The sequence below is a fragment of the Euprymna scolopes genome, chromosome 11 (assembly GCF_053919585.1).
Source record: "Euprymna scolopes isolate OS-2025 chromosome 11, ASM5391958v1, whole genome shotgun sequence".
Classification (NCBI taxonomy): domain Eukaryota; kingdom Metazoa; phylum Mollusca; class Cephalopoda; order Sepiida; family Sepiolidae; genus Euprymna; species Euprymna scolopes.
In genome coordinates this window covers 101,585,734-101,612,054 of record NC_136492.1, presented here as the reverse complement: position 1 = coordinate 101,612,054, position 26,321 = coordinate 101,585,734, and the positions used below count along the sequence as shown (strand labels likewise).

Here is a 26,321-nt window from a genome sequence, read left to right as displayed (position 1 = left end):
TTGAGTTTGGTCAGAATAGAAATATTCTTTCCTTTTGACTTAGAAAAATTGCAGCTTGAGACGTATCCATTTTCTTCAGGCCTTAGAAGAAAATGTCTAGTTATAGACACTTCCAATTCCATCTTTCCCAGCGAGAATATTTCACAGATGTATCTTCTCTCCTGCAAGCTGGTATTTTTCTGACATATCTAACTGCCAAGTCCCTGACAGATTTTTTGTATTTTCTTGAAGTAAATTTCTCTTAGCGAGATATAAATTCATCAGGTATATTCGACGCAATAACTTCAACATTATAAACTTTTTCAGGTAACTTAGACGAGTTCACTTCAACATTTTAATGTCCTGTTTAGACGGAGAGAAGATAGCACATCAGCAAATCTCAAATGCCAAGTCTAAACTGCCAAATTCAGCTTAAATTTTATCACAAAACGCAGAATTGCACAAATCAATCAACAGGCAGAAATTAGTCACATGACCAACAACATCAGCAGCAGTGAAGCAAACTCAAGAGAAAGGAAGGAGAGGAAAAAAGAGAAGAAGAAATATATCCCCCAAAAAATTTTTCTACAGTCCATGGTGGTTACCTTTAGTGTTGCAAACGCTATTCTTAGATGAGCTATTCTTTACATAGCATCAAGAGTCAAACACAGCATTATCTTTTCTAAATCTTTCCATCTGTGTCGGTCTTATTTCACCAGAATTGCCTTTGCTGCAACATGTTTGTTTTAGCGGGTGCCACTTTACATGTGATAGTGTATGTAAATTGGGTAGGCATTGTAGTGTGTGCATATTAAGTTGCGATTGTTTATAGAGAATGTGTTTGTGGGCGCTATGCATATAGTAGTTTGTGAATGTCTCCCGTCATATGTATGTTTTGGTAATTTTTAAGAACTTTCTCACATAGGTCAGATCTGAAAAAAAAAAAAAAAAAAAAAAAAATGAAAAGAGTACCTATTTACAATGCCTCCCCATGGGACAGAGTTAGACACCAGGGTCGTTTTTTAACGTGGAGAAAAGGTACAAAAATAAAAAATTGTCTCAGTCGTGAAGGATTTCTCCTCCACCGAAAGAGAATGAGAAATGGAAGTGCTGCATCTGAAGAACAGATACTAAGAAAGCAGTGTGTTTGGGTTTTTATATCGCATGAGAAATTAGAAAATGAATTTTGGCGCCTTAAAGAAACTTGATTTGAGCTTTTGTCCAAGCATTCGCCCCCTGCTGTTTCCCAAAGAAGAAGAAGAAGAAGAAGAAGAAGACATGTTAAATTAAAAGAAAAAGATGGATATTGGGGAAGCATAAACTTAATTAGATTATAAAAATGTGTTTTCAATTAACTTTTTGAGCACAATTATTAATCTTGAAAATGGTATTTTGATAAAAAGAATGTGAAAACAAGTTTATATAATTTGCCAAAATTCTTCCAAGAAAATGTTGCTTGTGACTGAGTCGAAATGCAAGCGAAGCAACTCTAACGTAAATACCAAATTAAATCTTAGTTACCTCCCTTTTTTAAAGAGTTTATTAAAATGTATATAAATAAGCTTTGACCCCGTTTGTCAAAAAGTCTGTTCGAAAACGATTGGATTCAAGGTAGGAAGAAAATCTTTCTTTTTTTTTTTTTTTTTAAATGTTATCAGCTGAAAAAAGTTATCGTAGCAAAAACAAATTAATTTATAATATAAGTTTTTTTTTCTTTACTTGTACTGTTTTGTTTTGGTGTGAAAAATGAAACTTATTTTATACTTTTAAAACTGAAATGTAATCATGTTGCAGTGTGAATATCGCCTCATTTTATTTTATTTTTTTTGTTTTTTTGTTTCTTGTTTCTAGCTTATTACAGGTGTCAAAGCCGAGCACGTTTATTAATGTTGGGCGTTATTTAATGCTATACTACTTTTTATTTTTAAAATTATTTTTTTTTTCAATTAAAAACATCAAAACTCGCCATCTTTTATTCAAAGTTAAATGATTTTGAACAAAAATAATTATATTAAGGTTAATATTGCAAGCAATAACGCTGACGTATATTAACTCATTCGAGCCATTGCTCCATAGAAAATAGACGGTGTCAGCTGATTTGACATCCCGCTAAAAAGATCCACGAGTTCGTTTGTTTCATTTCAATATTGTTTTTAAATGTAAGAACATTCGAGAAATCCATGTTAAGTTCCAAATATATAAAATATCGGTAATTTAGCAGAGAAGCCGACAAATAACTATACGAAAAATGAATATATACAAGAAATAAATGTTACCGTAGCCAATAAAAATTAATTTTATATCTACCGGGATGATTTGTTTTGGTTTTCAAGTTTTTTATTGCTTTTCATGTCGTCTCAAAAGTTCAGTTTTTCCGAGCGGATTTGGAGAAAAAAAAAATGGTGGCATCTTATTTGGAAGGAACGAGCCTCGTTTTGAATTCACGGTTTACAGGTGCTATGGAAAGGTTTTTTTGTTTGTTTGTTTTTCTGTACACATCTCCGAAACAAGTGGATTTTTCTTGGGGGGGGGTATTACGTCATAAATGACCCTGAATTGCTGGATAAAAAAAAATAATTGTGGAAATTCAAAGAAACACGAAGCATGGCTCAAGCACAAGTTTTATACAATGCCTTCCAAGAAATGACAATATCGTCTATTGCACTAAAATTCAGTTAAAATGTTGAGACTATACAGTTCGCTAGGAAGGCGAGCATCCTAGCGAAGAAAATGAAATGTTGCAAATGCAGACGACTAATGCAACTGCTCGTCAAAAAACTACAAGACAAATGTCTGGCATTGTAAAAAAAAAAAAAAAAAAAAAAAAAAAAAAAAATGCTGGAACCAAGTCACCATCCAGAAAGGTGTGTGTTAAAGTTTCTCATTCCTAAAGTGCTAGTAAAAAGAATTTCCTTTTTTGCCAATGTTGGTACACTTTCCAACAACTAATTCACAACTTTTTTATTTGTAGGGTCATTCTTGGCAAATTAGAGGATGTTCTTGTGGAAGATTTTTGTTCTTGCCTACACATGGTGCATGAGTGTAGGCACACACAGGGGCATGGGTGTGTGTCAGGTAAGCCGAGAACTTAAGGTCTCTACACACACAATAGTAGACTGGTACCAATTTTGTAGGCATGTGTTAGCTACTTTGACACACATTCCTGCAAAATTAGTAACCCAGGACACATCGAGGTGGATCAATCTTTATTTGCCCAGCACAAATATAACGAAAGCCGACTGATAGAACAGGAATGGATGTTTGGTTAGAACCACGAAGATGGAATTCATCATTACCATTAAAGATAGTGTTGCATGAAAAGGGACAGATCCCAGTGATTAAAAGATCAAACTAGATAAGTTTGAAAATGATATTTGGAAAAGGTTAGAATTGAACCCAGTAAGAAAAGTTAAAAAAGAATGCATATTGAAATCCTAGGAATGTAGAACGACTGTCATTGTTGTTGGAAATAACTATTATTTGTCAGATATGAACAATGCCGTTTAGAAATGAAAATTCATTTAAGAACTTCTTTGTTTGCCAAGAGCATGTTTGAACATACATGGGTGAATTATGAATTGAATAAAATAGAATTTCACGTGTCTAAGCACGCCTCTGACTTCATAAAAAAGGGAATTTCCAATATATTGAGATGGATTCGAGATGGTTAGTCAGTTAGACTCTGTCGAATCATTCAGACTGGGTGCTGACGCCCTCTGGGGGGGGGGGATAGGACAATGTAATCGTAAAGGCGTGAATCCTTGACCATCACCAGCTGGTATTATTAATGAATCCTCATATATTTGTAAACTGTTTGTCTTCGTCGCCGTCATTACAACAGAAAAGAATTTGTCTATCATCTGTGAATGAACTTCTTTTTAAAACTCAAGTATTGTGTGTACCTTCCACCACTATTATAAGTAAACTATCTCCCCTCTATGTTCAAAAGAACTGTCCATGTTGCATCTCTCTCAGCTCGTGTAAAAAAAAAAAAAAAAAAAAAAATTCTGCTCCCCCCCCCAAGAATCGTTAGTTGTCATTGTGACGTAAACCGTATATAAATGTCATTTCATCTTCTGTATCATGTCTCAGATATGACCCCCCCCCCCGACTACACGGCAATAGATCAGCAATTCAAGAATAGATAAGGCTAGGAAGCATAATCGATAGTAATGGTTGGCGTGGTTATGCCCGTCTGCAAGACCTTGGTATGACCATGTCACTGTCAACTACACAGACTTTGTGGGTCCAAAGACTGGTGCATGCACCAACAACATAGAAGCAATGTGGGTGAATGCAAAACGCAAGCTATGCATGGGACCAGGCGCGAGATGTATGCAGACTATCTGGCCGAATTCATGTGGGCACTACGATTTAACAATATGAATTCACGCTTATATAATTTTTGGCAGCAGATTTTACAGATGTTTTTGCTTAAGTCTTTTGGCAAGCTTATAATCCAGTCGCAAAAAGATTTTTTTTTTTTTTTTTTTTTTTTCTCATTTCAATTTTATTTACCACTTCCCTTTTTTCTTTGTTTTTTTATTTTTGGCAGGGGGGGGTATGTTTTATACAGCACTTTTTTGTTCACATACACAAATGAACAAGAGTGCTGTATAAAAAACCCACCCCCAAAGAAAAAGTGGTAAATAAAATTGAAATCACACACAATCTTTCTTTTCCCCACTCCGGATTTAAATTTTTTTTTGTTCTAGTAAAACAGTTCACTTCATTTCATATGTAAAAGATGTCTACAAAAAAGTTTGAAAAAATGGGGAAAAAATGTTAACATTAAATAAATACAAGATGAGATTTGCTTTGGATTGTTAATATGCACAAGTGCTAATACGAAATATGCTCCACTCCAAAAAGTCAAATATGGAAATAAAAAAAAGGAAGTTAGACATATTCACTTGTGCATTTTTTCTTTTCTTTTTTTTTATAAACATTCTTTAATCTTTCCTAACAATTCTCAGAAGTAAAAATAAAAAAAATAAAAATTGGGCGAAAATATACTTCACATGTGTCTACATTACCTCCCCCCCCCAAAAAAAGAAAGGTCAACACAGAATTTGTGAGTACTTATGCACTTATACGATGCTTAAATAACGGTATTTATAAAGTCATTCTTAATATAGGGAGGGGTCTTGTAACTATTCTGTACTTTCACCTTACAATTGCATAAAAAGAATCATAAAACTGGGATTTAATGTGAAAATACTATTTTACCACATTGCACGGTAACATAAGTGCATAAGGACCTTTGTTTGGAATGCCCCTCTCCCCCGAGCAAAAGAAAAATTCACTTGTTTTGGAGATGTGCACAGAAAAAAAAGCTTTCCACATCTATAAACCATGAATTCAAAATGAGGCTCACTCCTTCCAAAGATGTCACCATTTTTCAAATCTGCTTGGAAAAACTGAATTTTTGAGATTAAATAAAGAGCAATAAAAACTACTTGAAAACCATTCTGGTAGATACGATTAACTTTTATTGGCTAAGGTAACGTTTATTTTCCATATGGTTGTTTGTTGGCTTCTCTGCTATATACCCAAAACATTTTTTAAAAATTTCCAAAAGGTGTTTTCTTATTTTCAACCTCCCCATGTTAAGAATGGCTCCCAGGATAAACAGATTGGATAACCAGTGCACATTGACCGAATTTTTAATTTGAGTTCTTGAAAATAATTTTTTTGGTAGAATTAGCTAGAAATGACGTTGAATAAACGTTTGCATTTCGTAGATTTAACTTCACAGTTCATCTGCATATGCTCACTGAACCATTTCATTGAAACAACAAAGATAGCGGGCAATTCAAACTACTAGAAATCACATTGCATAATACAGGCATTTCTATCTCTGAAATTATTTGTCTGCGCTAATTTTCCCTGCAATATTCGTTTTCAGCATACCCTATAAAAGTCATTTGTTTAGAAAATGTTGGCGTCTTCAGTTGGCATAACCGAGCACATTGACGAAAATTCTAATTTAAATTTTTTTATTAAAAAAAAAAAAAAAAAAAAAAAATGCGGTACTTTCATGAAAGTAAATATAAAAATTTACAGATATATTTAAAAATAGGTGCAAATAGTGTAGAGGGATTTAAAATTTGAGTATCGTTTTCAGTTTCGGGAAAGTGGCACTCTGTCGATGGTGTCACTTTAAATAACATAGCCTCCAAAGGAGAGAATAGCATGGCGCTATTTTTGTACCCCCCCCATACACACATACACTCACATAAAACAAAATATAAATGCTGTCCAAGGTAAAATAAGTTACTCTTCTCCCTACCTGGATAAGTTTTTAGGATGCTTATCTGTTACCGCAGTACTTTTTAATTATCGTTTTCAAATTAAATTCAATTTTTACAATATATTTGTTAAATTAAGTGAAAGTATAGAATAGTTACTAAATACCCTCCCCATGTTAAGAATGGATTTCTAAATACTGACATTATTTCAGCGATAACATAGATGCACATATACCGTTTTTAGTGTTTTTACTTATTTTAAGGTGCTTTTGAAGTTTAAAACAGTGCTGAGTTCAAGTTAAGTTGAACAAGATGGCAGAAATTCATGGTCACTTAATTGTCTCTTTGCACCGTTTCTACATTTATTTAAAAAATAAGTTTTTTTTGTTTTTCATATTGATTTTATCATGAAGTCCCAGGATTAATTCTTTTTTGCCTCACCTCTTTTCTAGATGACCATGTTTGCTGCGCAGTTTAAATCTAATTCTTCAGAAAGTCTTCATATTGAAGAAGTTAGTATTCCCAAAATAAACAAAGATGAAGTCCTAATTCAAGTTTACGCAACTGCTGTCAACCGGGCAGACATTTTGCAGGTAAGTGCACCGATTATAGATGATCATCTGCACCACATTCTGTCTCTCTTATATGCACTTATCAAAAATATCTTTAAGAAAAAATGCAGCTCTATCTCGCAAGTTTTTTTTATATTTCTATTTATGATTCACCCCCTAGACTAACCATTATGAATTTTGGAACACTGCTGCTAGGTGTAAGGGACAGTAATGTGGCTAATTAGTTTCGTATAGTTTTTTGTAAAGAGGATGAAAGCCCTTCATGAAAATTCAGATACCTCTGAATTTTCATACATTTTAACAATAGGTATTAGACATCAATTAATATTCTTTAAATGTCAGTTTCTTTAGAGTATTAAGTGTTTTTAAAAGGGAAAAATGAGCACAAGCTCCCATTTGAAAATTAAGATATTTGCATTAAATTTAATCCATAGCCATAAGACTCAGATTAAGATTCTCTGAATTTTAATTCAAGATGCCTTAAATCTTAGACATTTTCTAGAATTGGGATCTTTTTAATAAGGATTTTTGACTGGAGTTTAAGTAGCATTATATTTTCATCTTGATCTCCATAAGGGGACATAAAAATGGAGCAAAACTGTTTGGAAAATTTATTTTACCTGTCCTGGGACGGGTATTCTAATTTCTTTATAAAAATAAAGATCAAAATAAATTCTTGCTTTGCAACCAATTTATTTAAAGTTCAGTGGTCCATTATATATTGAATGCAATATAAATGTAGTATTAAAAACAAATGAGTTTGATTAAAATTTATCCTATTCAGGAATGCATCATTGGGTTAATGGATACAATTACGACTATTTGAATCTGTTGTGCAGAATCTGATTGGATATGTTGTAGTCATTTATGCATTTACTGTCTTAAAATATGATTGTACCCATACACACGAACTAGTGATAGGTAAAATAGCAGTTTGTGATCAATTGTATACAATGAATGGATATTGTGGCTTGGGCATAAATAACCTAAAGAGTTAATATAAATTTACTATGAAAGATGAACCAAAACGTATTTATGAGTTATGCATTTACAGAGAAAGACAATTTCAAAAGAAATGTAATCTATCCATCCATACAAAATAATTACATTTTAGTGACAACTAAACACAAATGAAGAGTTTGTAAGGAAATGATTTTAAAGAAGAAAAATCCAGAGTGGAAAGAGTTTCTGCTGCTTCCTTGCCAGATAGGCATGAAAATGGGTGCATATAATAGCATACTTTTTTGTTTGTGAGAATGCATATATCTGTACATTGTGTGTGTGTGTGTGTGTGTGTGTATATATATATATATATATATATATATATATATATATATATATATATTTGTGTATTTAGGCAGCATTTTTTTATTCAGAAAGATATTGTTAAATAGCATAAAGTGTTTTTTGCTTAATGATCTTTGTAATTTTTCGATTTTTCGAATGGCTTGGTCGAATATGTGTAGGAAAGTTCCATAGTCGTTTTCATCCTTTTTTTTATGCAAGTACTTTCAACTGATTTTCTTCAGTCATCTTCAGGCAGTTTTTGATTATTTCGTTTAGAATCTGGATGTTTTTATATGCTTCAGTTCAAATTACATTTCAATTGAAATAGTGAAGCGTCTCATATGTATAAAAAAAACGCACACATTGGTTCAGATGATCAACCCTACACCTTTCAGATACAAGCTCGATTTGCCAACACCTATAACATGGCTGCCCACTCTCCCAACTTAGAAAAAATCTTAATTGAAATCACAAATCATTCATGTGGATTCTAACATAAAGACTAAAAATATTGCAAGCACTGTATATAAAAGCCAAACAGCCAAAAATGAACAATGTAAATTTTGAAAACGGTAATAACATTTTAAAGTGCCTACCATCAAACACAGGTGTGTGTGTGTGCGTGCATATAGTTATTAAAATGTCATCGTTAAAAGTATATCTGTATGCTTTAATTAAAATTTATAAATTAAAAATGTAAATTCCATGCCATTTTGTAAATCACTTTTAAACATTTGTACATTTATTTAAGCCACATTAACACATTAAAACTATTTTTTATACATGACTCTTCACTGTTTCAAGCGATTTAAATGTAATTTGAACTGAAGCATATAAAAGCATCCAGATTTTAAATGAAGCAGTAATCAAAAACTGAAGAAAATAAGTTGAAAGTATTTGCAAAAGAAAACAGATGGACGAAAACCACTACAGCACATTTCTACACAAAGTCGACCAAGATATAAGAATGACCATTCGAAAAATTAAAAAAAATTAAGCAAAAACACTCAATGCTATTAACAGTATCTGTCCGAATATATATATGATTCAAGCAAGGACATATATATATATATGATTCAAGGCAGTCCATGGAATTCTATAATTAAGATTGTTTTTATAATAATAATTAATTATAATTAAGATTACTTTAGTCAATTTTTTTTTTTTTTTTTTTTTTTTTAAATCAAATAAATCATTTCATTTTATTACTATTGTTACATGTAAATTAACTTTAATAATAATTTATGCCAATATATAATCCATCTAAGAGAGTAATGCTTTTAATTTCAAAAAGTATCAGTTGATCGATGTTGACTTTGAACCTTTCTGAGAATTCATGTTTCTTAGCATTCACATCACATTGTAATTTTCGATTATTACTAGTGTTATGCTGCACAGCTTTTTTAACTTGACAGTTTCTATATAAGTATAAAACACAATGTCTTTGTTTATGTTCTTTATGGAAAGATTTGGGAATTTAATGATCTTAAAATGTATAAGTGCATCTCTGAGGACATAACCCCCTTAAAACTATCAATATATCCTATTTTTTTTTATTCAGCTTTTTCCAACTGTATTAGGAGACAAAACTGGAAGAGAGGACAGTAAAATTAAAATATAGTGTTATGAGCATAGTGAAAAAGTACATAGTGATCTTATTAAAGTGCTAAATTTTTTTCAAATGAGAGCTGATTGTTTATAGTACTTGTATTGATTGGACTATTGTTATCTCGAGTGTTAGTTGCATAAGACTAAAGATCAGGTCTCCATGTTAGTATTGGATGAATATATTGACAAATTTCTTTTATTCCAGCGTCAAGGAAAATACCCACCTCCTACTGGAAAATCTTTGATTTTGGGGTTGGAAGCTTCAGGAATTGTGCATAAAATTGGTTCAAATGTTTCCAAATGGAAAGTTGGAGATAAAGTAATGGCACTTTGTAATGGTACGTTTCATGATCATTGTGCTCTTTTTTAAAAAAAAAAAAAAAAAAAAAAAAAAAAAATGTACATAAAATGAACGTACTCATGACGGAAAGTAAATATTGTACACCAAAAAACAAATTGATCAAGTAGTTTTCTAGAATATTTTTAAGTGAAGTTGAGGGGTTTTTTCCAATGCCCTTCTCTCCTTTCATGTTAAAAATGTCTTTCTAAAATCTCAAGTTTGAATTTAGTATTTCCTTTGTTCTTTCAGCCTGTCTTCAAGATTGTCGTGATAACAGTGCTGTTTGTTTAGCCACAAAATTTATTTATTTAAAAATAAAACTGATTTGTAGTGTATATTTTCTTTCCATCATGGGTACATACGTCATACAGATCTAACAGTAAACTGTACTTGGCATGGGTTTGAAAGTTGGCAACTGTAGACGACTGGGAAGCATTGGAATAGTGGAAGAGTGACCTACCGTGTGATTCATATATGGTTAAAGATTCACAATCTTAGCCACAGCTCGGTGTTTTTTGAAGGCTGTGAATTGAAGAATTCTTTAAGGTACAGCAGATCAATGCAGATCTTGACAAGGGAGATGCGCATCAGTAACAGCTCTGAAAAGTGCTAAATGATTTTTCTACTCTTTAAAAGTTACAAGGGCCAACTGTTACTCACCACCAAGGCCCAAGAAAGATTTACCAAGAAACTCTTTGAAAAGGTTAAACATTTGGTAGTTGGAAATGCTCTGGTTTATCTGATAATTATTTCTGTCAGGACCAGTTGCACAATGCATAGAACAGGTGACCAGCTTATAGTCCCACATGTTAAGACCAACTTTGCTCAAACTGTGATGGTCTTTGGGTGTGTTTCTAGTAAAGGTTGTTATGTTACGAAGCGTATGGTGACAAGCAAAAAGAATAGACAACACAGGATTAAGATTTGAACGAACTCAACAATTTATTTTCTAATAAATAACACAGAATAATAACGAGCTGTCCTTGGGGTGAAGATGGCAGATTGTTGTTAGTTGTTGTTATTGTGGTTATAAGGCACGACGAAACCTTCGTTTGTAATAGTAGTAGCAGCAGTGCTGGTCTGGTTATAATCGTGTGTCAATAGCGATAGTTGTTGTTGTTAGAAGGCGCGACGAAGCCTTCGTTGGTAATGGTAGTAGCAGCAGTGCTGGTTATAATCGTGTGTCAATAGCGATAGTTGTTGTTGATAGAAGGCGCGACGTAGCCTTCGTTGGTAATGGTAGTAGCAGCAGTGCTGGTTATAATCGTGTGTCAATAGCGATAGTTGTTGTTGTTAGAAGGCGCGACGAAGCCTTCGTTGGTAATGGTAGTAGCAGCAGTGCTGGTTATAATCGTGTGTCAATAGCGATAGTTGTTGTTGTTAGAAGGCGCGACGAAGCCTTCGTTGGTAATGGTAGTAGCAGCAGTGCTGGTTATAATCGTGTGTCAATAGCGATAGTTGTTGTTGTTGTTAGAAGGCGCGCCGAAACCTTCGTTGTAGTAGTAGTAGCATTGTCGCGACAGCCGTAGCGTTGTGGTGATGGCGAGGCTGGTGGTCCTTCTGCTGTCTTTTCCTTGGCTTCGCTAAATATAGCAAGCACGCGGACGTAGTTGTAGACAAACGGTTAGTGATGAAGAAATTGCCTCCATGTCGAGAAAACTGTGTTTCTTTTGGGTTGTTGTTTTCGCTACGGTGTGTAAGGCATCTAAGCGTTTTGCCCGTAATTTTGTGGAGGTAACCATGATCATGTGCCTCGACTTTGGTGCCATGGTAGCGATCGTAGCGTGAATCCCTACGTAGTCAATTTCTCCCCAAAGCGGTCAGGAATCATGAAACTTGAGTGGTGGTCGTCACGGTGACACGTGGCAGACAGTATGACGGCGTCCCCAAGTCAAAACGAGATCTAAATCATAACATCATAACAGCTCCCCCAGATCTCATTTTGGCTTGAATTGTCCAGTGCGGTCATAGTTGCATGTGTGAATAATCAACCCATGATGAAATCCTTAAACCGTTTAGGAAGCTGGCCTCGTGTTGACCGATTCCGAATCAGGTCCGCTCTGTATCCGGACGGTAGTCGAGGGGTTTCTACGTATATGGGGTCCTGCAACGCTCTGTGTGCCCCTGCCTTGGGTGGAAGCGTTGTCTCTTCGGTAGATTGACGAGTTGGGTAGGGTAGAGGAGGTAGATTGGGGGACAAATGTTTTGGACGTGGTATTAATCGGCGGACATGTGCCCGGTGAACCCATTCACTCTGGCCATCATCATTTTTTATCTGGATCACCATGCTGTTGGTCTTGGCCACTTCGAAGGTACCGATCCAGGGTAGGTGAGATGCGTGAGCAATAGCTGATTGAGGCCGGTGGATTAGTACCTTGTCACCGACTTGTATTGGTTCCTTATTCATGTCCTTGTCTAAATTTGGGTCTTGGGCGTGGTCAGCTTCATTGTTGGCCAGCGCGACGTGTCGATGAACTTGTCTTAACAGGGCATTGACCTGCATGCCGTAAGCCGTGAGGCTGGGGTTTGTGATACTGTTGTCGGGTAATCTTGGCAAACCAATGTTGGGCTGCCGACCAGTGATTATATAGTGTGGTGACGCTCCAGTGGCACTGTTGATGGTAGCATTCATTGATGAGATGACGGATTCGAGGACGTCGGTCCACTCACAGTCTCTATCTTCGCACAGCATGTATATGGCGTTTTTCATCGTGCGATGCTGTCGTTCAATGTTACCTGAGCTTTGTGGTCGCCAGGCACAATGTAATTCCTGCGTGATTGATGTGAGTTGGCAAAAGATCCTGTATACCTCCCCCGTGAAGTGGGTTCCGCGATCGGATGAAACAATGCGTGGTATTTCCCGGTGTCGAAGGAAGAAACTGTAAATTCCACGGGCAGCATCGATCGCACGATCTCTGGAACACGGCACAGCCGTAAGGTGTCTACTGAAACTGTCCAGCATGGTTAGGATGTAGCGTTTCCCCTTTGAAATTGGCATCGTGACGAAATCAATGTAGATGATTTCGAACGGTCTTTCTCCACGTTTGCAGTGCCCGGTGGGCCAGACCTTACGTTTGCCATAGTTACCCTTCCGCTTGGCACATGTTTCGCAGGAGTTGACATACGTCCTGATGTCATGGTCCTTGCATTCCCACCAGTAGCCGGATAGATGTTCGCGCATGCGGGCGATACCTGAATGATTGATGCAGTCATGGGCCTGATGCAGGTACTTGGGACGGAGTTTGTATGGTACGACCAGTTTTGGGGAATGATTGTTGTCCCTAATCATCAAGACAGATGTGCCGGGCACCAGGTAGAACTGGTGGATGTATTTTTTGAGTATGGGGGCCCGATGGTCATCGGGGTCGATGTTACAGTTTTTGCTGGAGTTATTCGTCTGGAGGGTTTTGATGATTCTCGACAGTGTGTTGTCTGTGCATTGCTCAGCAGCGATATTGATATGGTCACAATTGTATTTTGTGGGGATGGTCGATGAAGAGTGATAGGCAAAGAACGCATCCACAATATTCTTGTGGTGGCGGGTGTTCTGAGGTGTGTGTGCTTCGGGGATGAGCATTGATCCATCAATTTCGTCCATACACCAGGATGGGATGTAAATACGTAGGTCCGAACCCTGGATTCGGAATGTTTTGCCTGCAGGGTTGGCGTCAGCTGGTGTGTTATTTTTTCTTTGGCCATGACTTCTGCTGAGCATGTCGGCCCAGACATTGGATTCGCCCTCCACAAATTCCAGGACGAATTTATAGCATGCGATCTCTTCCTGCCATCTGCGGATTTTGGCATTGTTGAATACCCGCTGATCCAGATAGGTTAGTGATCTGTGGTCGGTGAAGATGACGAAGGGGCGGCTGTGTAGGAAGTAGTCGAATTTTGCTATGGCCCACTTTATTGCGTATGCCTCGCGTTCAGTTGTGGATCAGTTTTGTTCCGTGGTGTTAAATATGTGTGAAGCGACTGCTATGATCTTCTTCTTTCCCCTGTCATCTTCTTGCATTAGGATGGCCCCACATGCGGTGTCACTCGCATCCGTGGTGAGCGTGAAGAGTTGATCAAAATCAGGGAATGAAATGACAGGAGGCGAGGACAGTCGTTTCTTTATCTTATTAAAGGCCTTGTCCGCCTGCTCAGTCCATGCAAATGGTTTGCCAGCCCTATTCAGTTCATGGATGGGGGTCATGATGCTGGAAAATGTGTCCGACCTGATTTGTTCCTGTACCCGTGTCTCCAGGAATTGCCGTATCCACACTAAACGACCTATGAGGCCTTGCAGTTCCTTTTTTGTTGTTGGAGGCTTCATTTCCATGATGGCGCGGACGTATTCGGGGTCGGCCTTGAAACCCTTGCTATTTACGATGCGACCGAGGAATTTTGCTTCGTTCGCGAGGAAGGTACATTTATCCGGATTCAATTTTAGTCCAAATTTACGTAGGGCGGTGAATAGTTGCTCCAGTGCCAGTATGTATCCTTCAAATGTTTTGGCGTGGACTAGGTTGTCGTCAATGTACGAGGATATGTTGGTGCGAGATGTAACAGTGGCCAAGGCTTCAGCTATGCAGCGGGAGAAGATTTGTCCGGCAGATGTGAGACCAAAGGCGAGTCGTGTGTATTGGTAGCATTTGCCCTTCCATGTGAATGCAGTTTTGTGTCGATCACGCTCGTCGATAGCGATCTGCCAATAGCCACTGCGAAGATCAAGGGATGCAAAATATTTATTTCCTTCGCCGATTCTGTGGAACAGGTGGTCAATCGTAGGTATGGGGTAGGGGTCGAGATCGACTAGGACCTTGTTGAGTGTTGCTTTGAAGTTGGCAACTACCCGGATTGCCCCGTTCTTCTTGCGAACGGCAAATACAGGGCTATTAAAACCCTTGGGGTCCTTGCATGGTTCGATGATCTCTCTGGTGGCCATGTGCATGATTTCAGCATCGACGTCAGCCTCGAGAGCCTGGGCGATTGGGTGTTGCTTCTGACAGCGGGATTGGCCATTGGTTGGTATTCGAACTGGTCTGATGAAGGTACCCTTTTCTCCCTTTTCGGTACCCATGATGTCGGCGAAGCGGATGATTAAGTCTGCTGTGGCCTCCAGTTCGTCGCGGTTTGGATGGTTGGGCAATGCCACACCCACATTACTCTGTAGCCAGTGTAGTTTTTCATTTAGTGTCTTGGGGCTGGGCTGTGTGAGTCTAGTGGAATGATCGATGGTGTGGGCTCCAAATGTGGTATCATCAGCTGGTATCTTCTGTGTAAGAGCTGGTAGTATTGCTGCCGTGTGAGTTATCGGAGTGGACGCGAGCGTGCGTCTGAATTCGATCGTTGATTTTTGGTGGTCGATTGTGTAGGAGTCTAGTGTGCTGTGACCAAGGATGCTTTGGCCGATCAGGATTGGAGATATAGCGGATGTTATCAGCATGTTGATCCCGTCGAACCTGGGTGAATCGTGGTTGCCGATGGCGATGCCACAATTAAGTTCGCCAAGGATATGGATGCTGCCGTTTATGCCTCTCACATGCACGTTGGATGGCGTTATTCGACGTCTGACCTCTTCAGGTATTCGAGACACTGGCATAATGCAAGTGGAGCAGCCTGAGTCCAAGATAGATATGTCCGAGAACGTAGCTCCCTCGATCATGAAATGTGTGTTGACGAAAGGTGACTTCTGCGCCGAGTGTTGATGAAAGTTAAATATGTGATGGTGAGTCTGTTGGACCACGGGGTGAGCCATCACATCTCGCCTGGTCCGTATTGAAAATCCTCGGCCATGGTAGTGGGGAGAGTATCTTCCGGTGGCATATCCTTGTCGTCTGTTGCGATATATGCCTGGGCACGAGGTGGGTGCCGGTACCGACAGTTGCGTCCATGGAAGCATGCATAGCCTTTCATGTAGTTTTGGCAGATCTCAGCATCCTGATTGTGTTCATCATCCCTGCGCATCTGAAAATGGCCGCGAGTGCCAGTGGGTTTGGTGTTGCGCAGTGTTGTGGTATCTTTCCTTGCCTGTGGGCGGAGAGTTTGCCTGTTCACATTGTGTTCAGTTCGCCTGGTCCTTTGATCAGATCGTTGTGGCCTGTTTGCGTAGTACGCGATGGGACTATCATTGATTTCATCGTCCGTTTTGACACCACAGTCGATGTACCGCTGTACATCACTAGCTATCCCACCCGCCGTATAATGCTTATCCATTGTTTTGACGATGTGTGGGTATAAGCTCGGTGTCCAGGCTTTCACCTTCTCACTCATTAGCATTGCACCCATGAGAGAGAAGACAGTATCTGCAGGTATTTCCCGTGAGTGGTCCGACTTAAATTTTGCCTTTATGTGTACTGCAGCCTCTCTAATCGTGTTTTCCAGTCGGCCGGCGAAATCTGTCAATCTCTCCCCATCTCGACGCTGCAAATCCCAAGCCCGGCTGAGGTGCTGGAAGTTTGTCATTTGGCTGCTGTGGGTCGTTATGAGGTATGCTTTGAGTTGCTCGAAGGTAGATGTGTCGTGTTGGGAGTCCGTCATTTGCTGGAATATCCCTTCGTTCAGAAGCTGTTTGCAGATTCTGACAAACTCTTTTTCGATACTAGGGTGTGTACCGATTTCCGGCTTGACATGTATCATGTATGTTTTGTTTACATCCGTGATGAAGCGGTTAACATCGTTCCCGGGGTTGAACTTTTTTATGTCCTTTACCGAATCGTGTATGGCCTGTAATCTGATCATCAGATTGTAGTCGTTATTATCGGCTTTGGGCGTGTCGTTTAAGGTGGTCGATTTGAGGGTGGAGAGCATAATCTCTAGGTCCGCTTTTATTTCGAGGATAAGGGCCTCGTCTGGTCGTGATGTACTCGATTTTAGCTGGAGGAGTGCCGATTTCTGGTCTCTGATAAAACTGAGAAGTTCGTTACGGGTGCACCCTGAGTAGTCCATTCTACCTGTTGCACGCTTCTGACACCAGTTGTTATGTTACAAAGCGTATGGTGACAAGCAAAAAGAATAGACAACACAGGATTAAGATTTGAACGAACTCAACAATTTATTTTCTAATAAATAACACAGAATAATAACGAGCTGTCCTTGGGGTGAAGATGGCAGATTGTTGTTAGTTGTTGTTATTGTGGTTATAAGGCACGACGAAACCTTCGTTTGTAATAGTAGTAGCAGCAGTGCTGGTCTGGTTATAATCGTGTGTCAATAGCGATAGTTGTTGTTGTTAGAAGGCGCGACGAAGCCTTCGTTGGTAATGGTAGTAGCAGCAGTGCTGGTTATAATCGTGTGTCAATAGCGATAGTTGTTGTTGATAGAAGGCGCGACGTAGCCTTCGTTGGTAATGGTAGTAGCAGCAGTGCTGGTTATAATCGTGTGTCAATAGCGATAGTTGTTGTTGTTAGAAGGCGCGACGAAGCCTTCGTTGGTAATGGTAGTAGCAGCAGTGCTGGTTATAATCGTGTGTCAATAGCGATAGTTGTTGTTGTTAGAAGGCGCGACGAAGCCTTCGTTGGTAATGGTAGTAGCAGCAGTGCTGGTTATAATCGTGTGTCAATAGCGATAGTTGTTGTTGTTGTTAGAAGGCGCGCCGAAACCTTCGTTGTAGTAGTAGTAGCATTGTCGCGACAGCCGTAGCGTTGTGGTGATGGCGAGGCTGGTGGTCCTTCTGCTGTCTTTTCCTTGGCTTCGCTAAATATAGCAAGCACGCGGACGTAGTTGTAGACAAACGGTTAGTGATGAAGAAATTGCCTCCATGTCGAGAAAACTGTGTTTCTTTTGGGTTGTTGTTTTCGCTACGGTGTGTAAGGCATCTAAGCGTTTTGCCCGTAATTTTGTGGAGGTAACCATGATCATGTGCCTCGACTTTGGTGCCATGGTAGCGATCGTAGCGTGAATCCCTACGTAGTCAATTTCTCCCCAAAGCGGTCAGGAATCATGAAACTTGAGTGGTGGTCGTCACGGTGACACGTGGCAGACAGTATGACGGCGTCCCCAAGTCAAAACGAGATCTAAATCATAACATCATAACAAGGTTATATCATGCCACACCATATCTTCAAAAAGGAATTTATGGTCAATTTAGTTATATTTAGTTGCTGAGCATTGTTGTCAAGCACTGGTTAGAGTGGCTGTGGGAAGGCCATATGTGTATTAATAAAACTCTACTCAATGTCATACCTCCTTCGAAAGGGGTTGTCTGAGAATTTCCAGAACTTCAGTCCTAACATCTACCCCCACCCAACTTATTTGGTTGCGACCCAATAGACTATTATGTATGGAGCATAGTTAAGACACCACTGCTTACAATGCCAAGGACGAGTTGAATGCCAGGATTAAACTAGTATTTCGGCATATCTTAAAAGACATTGAAGGTTGTATACGCCAAGTTCAGATCTTACCTGAAGGTCATAGTTTAGACTATTGGTGGCTTCGTTGAACTTTTATTCAGTAAAATATCTAAAGAATGATTCTTAAATTTTAAGAATCGGTCAGCGCAATTTATCTGTGCCATACCAAATGCAAAAAATTCTAAAAGAAATGTATTAAATGTCAAGTAATCCCATTCTTAGATTTAGCTTTGACTCTTGGAGTCTAATTTAATTTTTTTTAATGGTATATTATGTTAAACAAAGTAAATATTCTAAAATTTGTTTACTTATTTTTTTTTTATCAAACCTTCTGAAATGTTCAAATTTCCCTTAGCACCTATTTGATAAATGTAATATGACACCTGTGTTTATAGTTGAATATAAACCTTTTACTGCCAAGTTGTATTAAGTCGCCTTTAAAAAAAAAAAAAAATTGCATAAAAAATTTTGGTGGTAAAGGGTTAAGAATTAAAAGCTGATAAGTTTTTCTTTTCCGGAACCGCCCTGACCTTGGTCATTGTCTGGTCACATTATCTTCTGAAATAACATTTTATTGTATATTTTGGTTTTGGCACAAGTCAAAAATGTAGATAAAAATCTCATGAGTTTATTGAAATCTTGTATATAATGCATAAACTTGGGGCAGTTAACTAAATTTTTCACCACTAGTAAATTTATAAAATCACATTGTTCGATTTTTTTTTTTTTTTTATTACAATCAGGAGTTTTAACACTGACATATTTTATACTAAAGTTGGATCAGGAACATTAACATAGCCAAGATTTAAATGAACAAAATTGGTTACGTGCCCTTTAAAACACTTTTTGTCCAAAAAAGGTGATCATTTTATGTTAAATTTATGTGAAACTGATTTTTAATACTGAAATTTTAAGGCTGTTTACATATCATTAAAAAAAAAAATAGAAAATCACTTAACATGGTGAAGAACTATAATACCTTATTTTTTCACAAAAATTTGATTGTGAATCTATAAAAAAGCACTGATAATTTCACAAGAATGCAAAGTGCTGTAAAAATGTTTTAAAATGAAGTATAAAAATTTTTATCAAGAAAAATTACTGATGAATATTTCTTGATAATTATAAAAGAAATTAAATATGAAGTGATTCAAGAATTTAGTGGGGGTCAGTTTCACATAAATTAAATGAGCTATGTCTAAGATTTAAATGTTTATAGCAGTTTTATTTTCTATGGGAGCTAAATTGTATTTATTTTATTTAATGTAAATTTTTCAGCAATTACACATGGGTTTAGTCTTGCCAGTCAAACTTAGGGTTAGTGGAAAAAATTAATGAATATTCCTAAAAGTTAGAATGGCCTAGAAATTATCATTTTATTGATTTATATAAGGAAACGATTTCCCACTTCAAATTCTAAAATTTATTTTTTTGACAAAAGAATGATTTAGCTAAGGGTATTAATCTACAAATGTGCCACTATTATTAGTAGTAGTTTTACTATTGTATGTATCTTTTTTTTTTATATAGTAAAACAAATCGATCTAATAACCAAACAAATCTATATATTACAATAGCATGTGTGTTTTGTCACGCTTACACCTTTTATTTTTCTTCTGAGTGACTGTCATTTGTTATGACCTTCCAATTCCATTTCTTATCTATCTACTTCTATCTATTATATAATAAAATGATTGCAGAAATTCCTCTCTGGACCAAATTACTGTAGATTTGTGATACCAGATGCCACATACAAATTTATCATGTCTAAACTATTATCACCCATCTTATGTAACTTCAGAATGCAATTTTATACATATTTATTCATAAAATCCTAAGAGAAACATCACCATGATCGCCAGCATCTTTAGAGGAAGTAGTTACTACTTTTCCCTCTAGATATAAAGTCCTCATGCTGCCACCAGTCTACACTGGAAACTCATATACACATTGTACATATACTGCCCTGTCTACCTTCATCACTGTCTCATAATCTCCTACACAAAGCATTATCTTTTTCCCATTAACAAAAAATTTCTCCTTCAGTTCCAGCAATTCTCATTGGCTCTGAGTTGTAAATTCACTTATTCACAATTATTCATCTTAAATAAACGAACATGCCAGATCTTACCAAACATAGCTGCTGCCTCTACAATTTGTAATCATTTTAAGCTAAACACACCACTTTTTTTCTTTTTGCTTACTATATTGTTTTTTTTTTTTGTTTGTTTTTTTTTTACAATGTTTGGGTCGATATCGGAATACCGTGACCATATCACAGCTAAAAATAAATTGTCTACGTCCATCAAGTACGCATGGAAAAAATAAAAGAATTAATTTTTATTCCATTTTAGTAAGAAATAACAAAATAGTAATTTGTTTTTACTAAAATAACGGGAAATACTTTTCTGATAATAAAGTTTGTTTCATTTTATTTTCGAGTTTACGACTTTTTTTTGCTTGTTGGCTTACAGTAGGTAAGTTTGCTTTTGCATGATTGTGACAATGACTCTCTGTTAAATACATAAACAAACTTAGTTTACCGGCATTACTACTTATTTACTTAGCCGAAAAACCGGTTTAAAGTCCATAAAAATATGAGAATCCAACAATGAAAATAAGTAAACTATTTAGCTTCATTTATTATCCAAAAAATTGGTGCTTTTAATACTAAATAATTTACATTTCCTTAGAAAAGGGGTCCATGTTTTTGTTAAAAACAAAAGTAACAGCTATCGTTTTTCAAACCAAATAAAAAAAGCATTTAAATAAACTGCAATGCAAAACTAATCCAGGTAGGTAAAAGAGTAACTTATCTAGCCTTTGACACAAGCTAAAACGGTTACTTGCTACTTTTGGTTATTTTTGGATGCACTCCTTTTCTTTTTTTTTTTTTTTTATACTATTTTTTTTTTTTTTTTTTTTTTTTTTTTTTTTTAATTGTACAAGTGACCTTTTTTTGAAATTTGCATTTTGTATCTCATTAACAAAACATTAGAATCTTTATAACAAGTAGAATCCGTTAAATGCCTTCATCCAAAATAAACTTTTTTTTTTTTTTTTTTTTTTTTTTTTAGATTAGGGGATTCTCTTTAAATATGTGTGCAGTATTTTTAAAATTTTTTATCATTTGCGAGTGGGTATGCTGACAACGATTATTATCAAAGTTAAATTTGGAAGAATTATCCCCCCTCCCTTCCCTCAAAATAAAAAGGCAGTGGTCTACTCCGGCAGCCATTCTTCACATGGAGATGTTGGGTGTCTATTTCGAACGCCATTCTTAACATGGGGAGTTTGGAATGTCTGTTCCAAACACCATTCTTAACATGACAATACTCAAAGTGAAGTGAAAAAGTCATAATTGTTTTGTTACACGTTAAAATAAGACTACATACAAATGGAATTTAATTTAATACTATTCCTGGAAAAGTTAAAGACTTGGACAACAAATGGAAACAGCTAGGACCGCTACCACTAATTTCGATAACTCTAAACAGTTCATACACAGCAAGAATCTAAAACTTCTGTTTTTACTTTCTAGTATTCTAATAGACCTTTCTCGTAATTTTATTAATTCATACTGATTTACGCGTTCCCTTAATTGCTTTTCTTAGATTCAAACAGTACTGGCAGTGAAAGCCAGATTACATTTCGGCTATGCCCACCAGTGTCCGCAATTGTTCAGGGATGACAGTAACCACCAACAACAAACGTTTACTTTTTTGCAAGGAGGGGGAGGCTTCCACTGGGCAACACTGGTACTGGGTCCTGCTAGTAATAATTTTACCAAGAATTCTTCATAAATTTTATTTCATTTTCGACTATAGCTGAAGGAACTCAAGTTACATAATTTTTTTTTTTTTTTCTTGAGTTTTGGTTTCAGTGTAGATTCAAGCTGATGCACCCAAGTTATATGGATACATTTTTTTTTTTTTAATCACAACTTTATAATATAAGAATCAATAGAAAATTGACTCTATAATAATATATACAGAATCTGTATAAATTAAGATATTATTGAAGTGCATTTTATGACTAGGTTATGCTGGGCGTCTCTGCTAGCTTAGATAAATACTTTGACAGTTTTAACAAAAGGGCTCAATAATATCGGTGTCTCCATTTGTGCTGAACATCCACAGAATGCCAATATCAATATATTACATATGAAAAAGTCTGGAATTTCCACAGGTCCCACTAGTCTTTATAATTAGGATATAAAAATATAAACCTTTCATTGAGGGGAAGGCACAATAGTTAATCTCCCCCTTCCATATGATTAGCATAGTTTTCTAAACATTAACATTATTATTCTGTTCAAGACTCTTATTTTGCATACCAATCATCAACTATTTTCAATTATTCATGAAAATTCAAACACTTTCTGCACTAACCACTAATACAAATCAATGTTATTTCTCTTAAAATAAAACTTAGTTTGATCAATGTTTACTCAACAAAACAAACAAAAAACTTGGCAAAAAAAAATATTTAGTAAGAATCTACTTATGCCCTCTCCCCAAATGTATTTTATGTTTGCAAAGAAAGTGGACATTGCATGAAGGTTTTACAGTTTTTTGTTAAAAAAAAAAAAAAAAAGAATCTAAATATTTCCAAAGAATCTAAAATTGTATTTGATTTAAAAAATTTAGAATCGTTTGATCACTAGTATATGATTACTTCATTTAATCACATAATTAATATACAAAAAATTTTATGCATAAAATTTTCAGTATTTACTTCAACAGTGCTCATTACATAGGTAGAGCTAGGTAGTAAGTTATGAAAATATGTGGCAATTAAGCTACACAGAATATTCCGCATTTCATTCTTGTGAGAATTCGTCAGGCTTGTGTGTGTGCATGTAAATTCATAAAAATTCCTTTAATAGTATTACAATTTTTAAACAATATTAATTTATTTCTTTGCACATAAAAAAAAATCATTGTCCGTATGTCTTTTTATTTACTGTTTTTCAAGTGAGGGTGTGTTCTAAACGTTGTATAAATAACTTTTTTAGAAGTCTTTTCCTTTTCTTCCTCAGTTTACTTTAGTTTTTTTTTTTTTTTTTTTTTTTTTTGTTTTTTTTCTTCATTGTTGTTGGCTATAGTCAATGATTATAGATTCCAACATTAATTTTTGTTAAGCACCCATATTGTGTGAATTAATCAGACTTACTCCTTTCACTAGTCTCTCCCTCTTTGAGTCCCCCCCCCAAAAATATCTATCTAAAAGGTTCCACACTATCAGCCAAGCTTCATCTTCTGTCCATTGCCGCAAGTACTTTTAATGCAATGTGCCCTGAACTCATAACCCTTGTGCCCCTTGACGTATATACTCCTGACTAACCTGACAAAAAGCAAAATCCAGACCCGTCACTGGTGAGTTGTTTAGATGACAGAAGCCTTCTATTAATTTCTTCTGTTAGACTTTGGAAGTCCCTCCCTGCTTTCCTGACTGTACTAATATGCAGAAGTTTAAATGTAATGTGAGCAGATATCTTGTGCTTAACTCAATTATTAAATCATTTCTCTCTGATAGGTTCATAAGAGTAGTGGTTGATGGGCAGAAATCAGCTCTCAGTATTAATGCTGGGGTCCCTCAGGGGTCAATCCTGAGCCCAATTCTCTTCCTGATCTACATTAATGATCTTCCAAATCACGTCCTTACATCATTCGTAGACATTCATGCTGATGACACTACTATCTATGGTAGCACATCTAAGACTATAAACGACCAAGTTCTCTCTGATTCTCTCTCCTCTGATCTTGAGCATGTGGTACAATGGGGAAAGGAGTGGCTGGTTACTTTTAATGCATCTAAAACCAAGCTTCTATCTTTACATCATCAACGTTCTGATCCTCATCTGACATCAATTGAAATGGATGGCTCTCGTCTTGGGGAGGCCTCATGTTTTGACAAGCTTCTGGGCTTTTACTCCTGATCTTAAGTGGAACACATACATTAAATCCGTTGCCAAGGCTGCTGAAAAAATGGTGGGATCCTCCTATCGATCCAGTAGATATCTCACTGCTGATGCAATTCTCTATCTATATAAGAGCCAGGTACATCCAAGGATGGAGTACTGTTGCCACATCTGGGCAGGAGCTGCTAGAAAGGATTTATCCTACCTTGATAGAGTTCAAAATAGACTTTGTAGCCTCATAGGGGATGTCCTTTTCTCTTCTCTGCAACCTCTTTCTCATGGAAGAAATGTTGCGAGTTTGTCCCTGATGTATCGTTATTTTCATGGAAAGTGTTCGACTGATCTTCAATCTATGGTCCCCCCCCCCTCACTAAACTTTCACAAGAAACACCCGTCTAGCAGAAATCACTATCAATAATTTCCCCCACTCTTTATCTGTACCTAAACCTAAATGTAGATTCCATGAGCAAAGCTTCTTTATTAGAACTGCACGCCTATGGAATTGACTTCCGTTTTCCTGCTTTCCAGCTGATTACAATGTGGTTGTCTTCAAGTCAAACGTAAACAAATTTCTGATGAGCCGTTCCATATAAGTTAAGAAATTTACCAAATTTCTATTACTAACAATTACTATCTTGTCCAATTTCTACTGTACACTCTTTAACCCTTATCCTCGAGTGGCCTCAAGGCCTTGATAAGTGGTGATGCCTATGTAAAAAAAGAACAAAACTCTTGAGTAACCAAGTGGCATTATGCCTTCTTGGGGTGAAAGAGTAAAAAAAAAAAAAAAATTGTTAGAATTTATACAACTCTAATCTTAGGCTATTAATTATGTAATTAATGGTTCTTTATTTTTCTTAAATGTTAACATTGAACTCAAAATGATATTTTATTTTTCAGGTGGCGGTTATGCTGAGTACGTAGCTGTCCATGAAAATCATGTGTTATCACTGCCATCTAATCTAAATTATGTGGAAGCAGCTGCTATTCCAGAAGTCTGGCTGACAGCTTTTCAATTGCTTCACACTCTAGGTAAGTGTACATCTCTAGGGTATGTTTGTATTCACTCCTAAAACAAACTGATCATTATGAATTTTAGGCTTACAGGTAGATAATGTGGTCTATATTTTAGTTCTATGCAAAGTGACAAAACAGGGTGGAAGTCTGCATTAAAATTGAAATACTCTTTATTTTTGTGAAATTTTAACAATAGGTGTTGATCAAGTTTTAGTATCTTTGGATTATTTTCAAATATTTTAAGAATAATATAAGCATAAGTTTTCGTTATAATACCTTTACTTTATATATCATTTTTAAGGGCATTTTTCGCTTTATCTAATTGTTTAAATTACATTATAAAACAATTGTCTTTTCAGAACATTTAATACAAGATGAAAAAAAGCAAATTCGCACAATTTTCTCATTTCAATACAAGCTAGGCCAAAAAGCTGTTGAAACAACTTGCGATATTAACAAAGCATTTGGAACCACTACGGAACACACAGTACAATGGTGGTTTACGAAATTTTGTGGGGACGAGTCTTAAAGATTATGAGCATAGTGGTCGGCCATTGGATGTTGACAATCTATGCACAACTGTTTGAGAACTTGCTTCTGAATTAGACGTAACCTATACAAAAATTTCCAACCATTTGAGACTGAAAAGACAAAACTTGATCAATGGATGCCTCATGAATTGAATGACAACCAAAAGAAATGTTATGAAGTGTCATCTTCCCTTTTATGCAACAAGAACAACCTGTTTCTCAACTGGGTTGTGACTTGCAATGAAAAGTAGGTTCTGTATGACAAACGGCAACACTCGGCTTGATGGTTGGTCGCCAACAAAACTCCATGACACTTCCCGAAGCCAGAATTGCACCAAAAGGTCATGCTAACCGTTTGGTCTGTTTGTCTTGTATCCACATTAATTTACATTTACAAGCTGGAGCGATGAAATTGTTGCCCTAGAAGACATGATTCCATTTCCGTTTGATAAAAACCGGTTTTCTTTGTTGCAGA

At 36.5% G+C, this 26,321-nt stretch overlaps 1 protein-coding gene across 2 annotated transcripts in view; it reads left to right on the top strand.

Moving 5' to 3' along the window:
• The first annotated feature begins 1,461 nt into the window (after positions 1–1,461).
• LOC145288012 (quinone oxidoreductase PIG3-like) overlaps positions 1,462–26,321 on the top strand; it is a 34,427-nt gene continuing 9,567 nt past the window's right edge. Inside the window, exons 1-5 of one of the 2 annotated variants that reach the window (XM_080136015.1) lie at positions 1,517–1,590; positions 2,951–3,054; positions 6,683–6,823; positions 9,903–10,035; positions 25,200–25,331. In XM_080136015.1, coding sequence (XP_079992141.1) covers positions 2,974–3,054; positions 6,683–6,823; positions 9,903–10,035; positions 25,200–25,331 — 487 coding nt within the window. In that variant the 5' untranslated portion in view covers positions 1,517–1,590; positions 2,951–2,973. Of the gene's footprint in view, positions 1,591–2,950; positions 3,055–6,682; positions 6,824–9,902; positions 10,036–25,199; positions 25,332–26,321 lie in introns of both variants that reach the window. The other variant, XM_080136016.1, reaches the window with a different exon arrangement.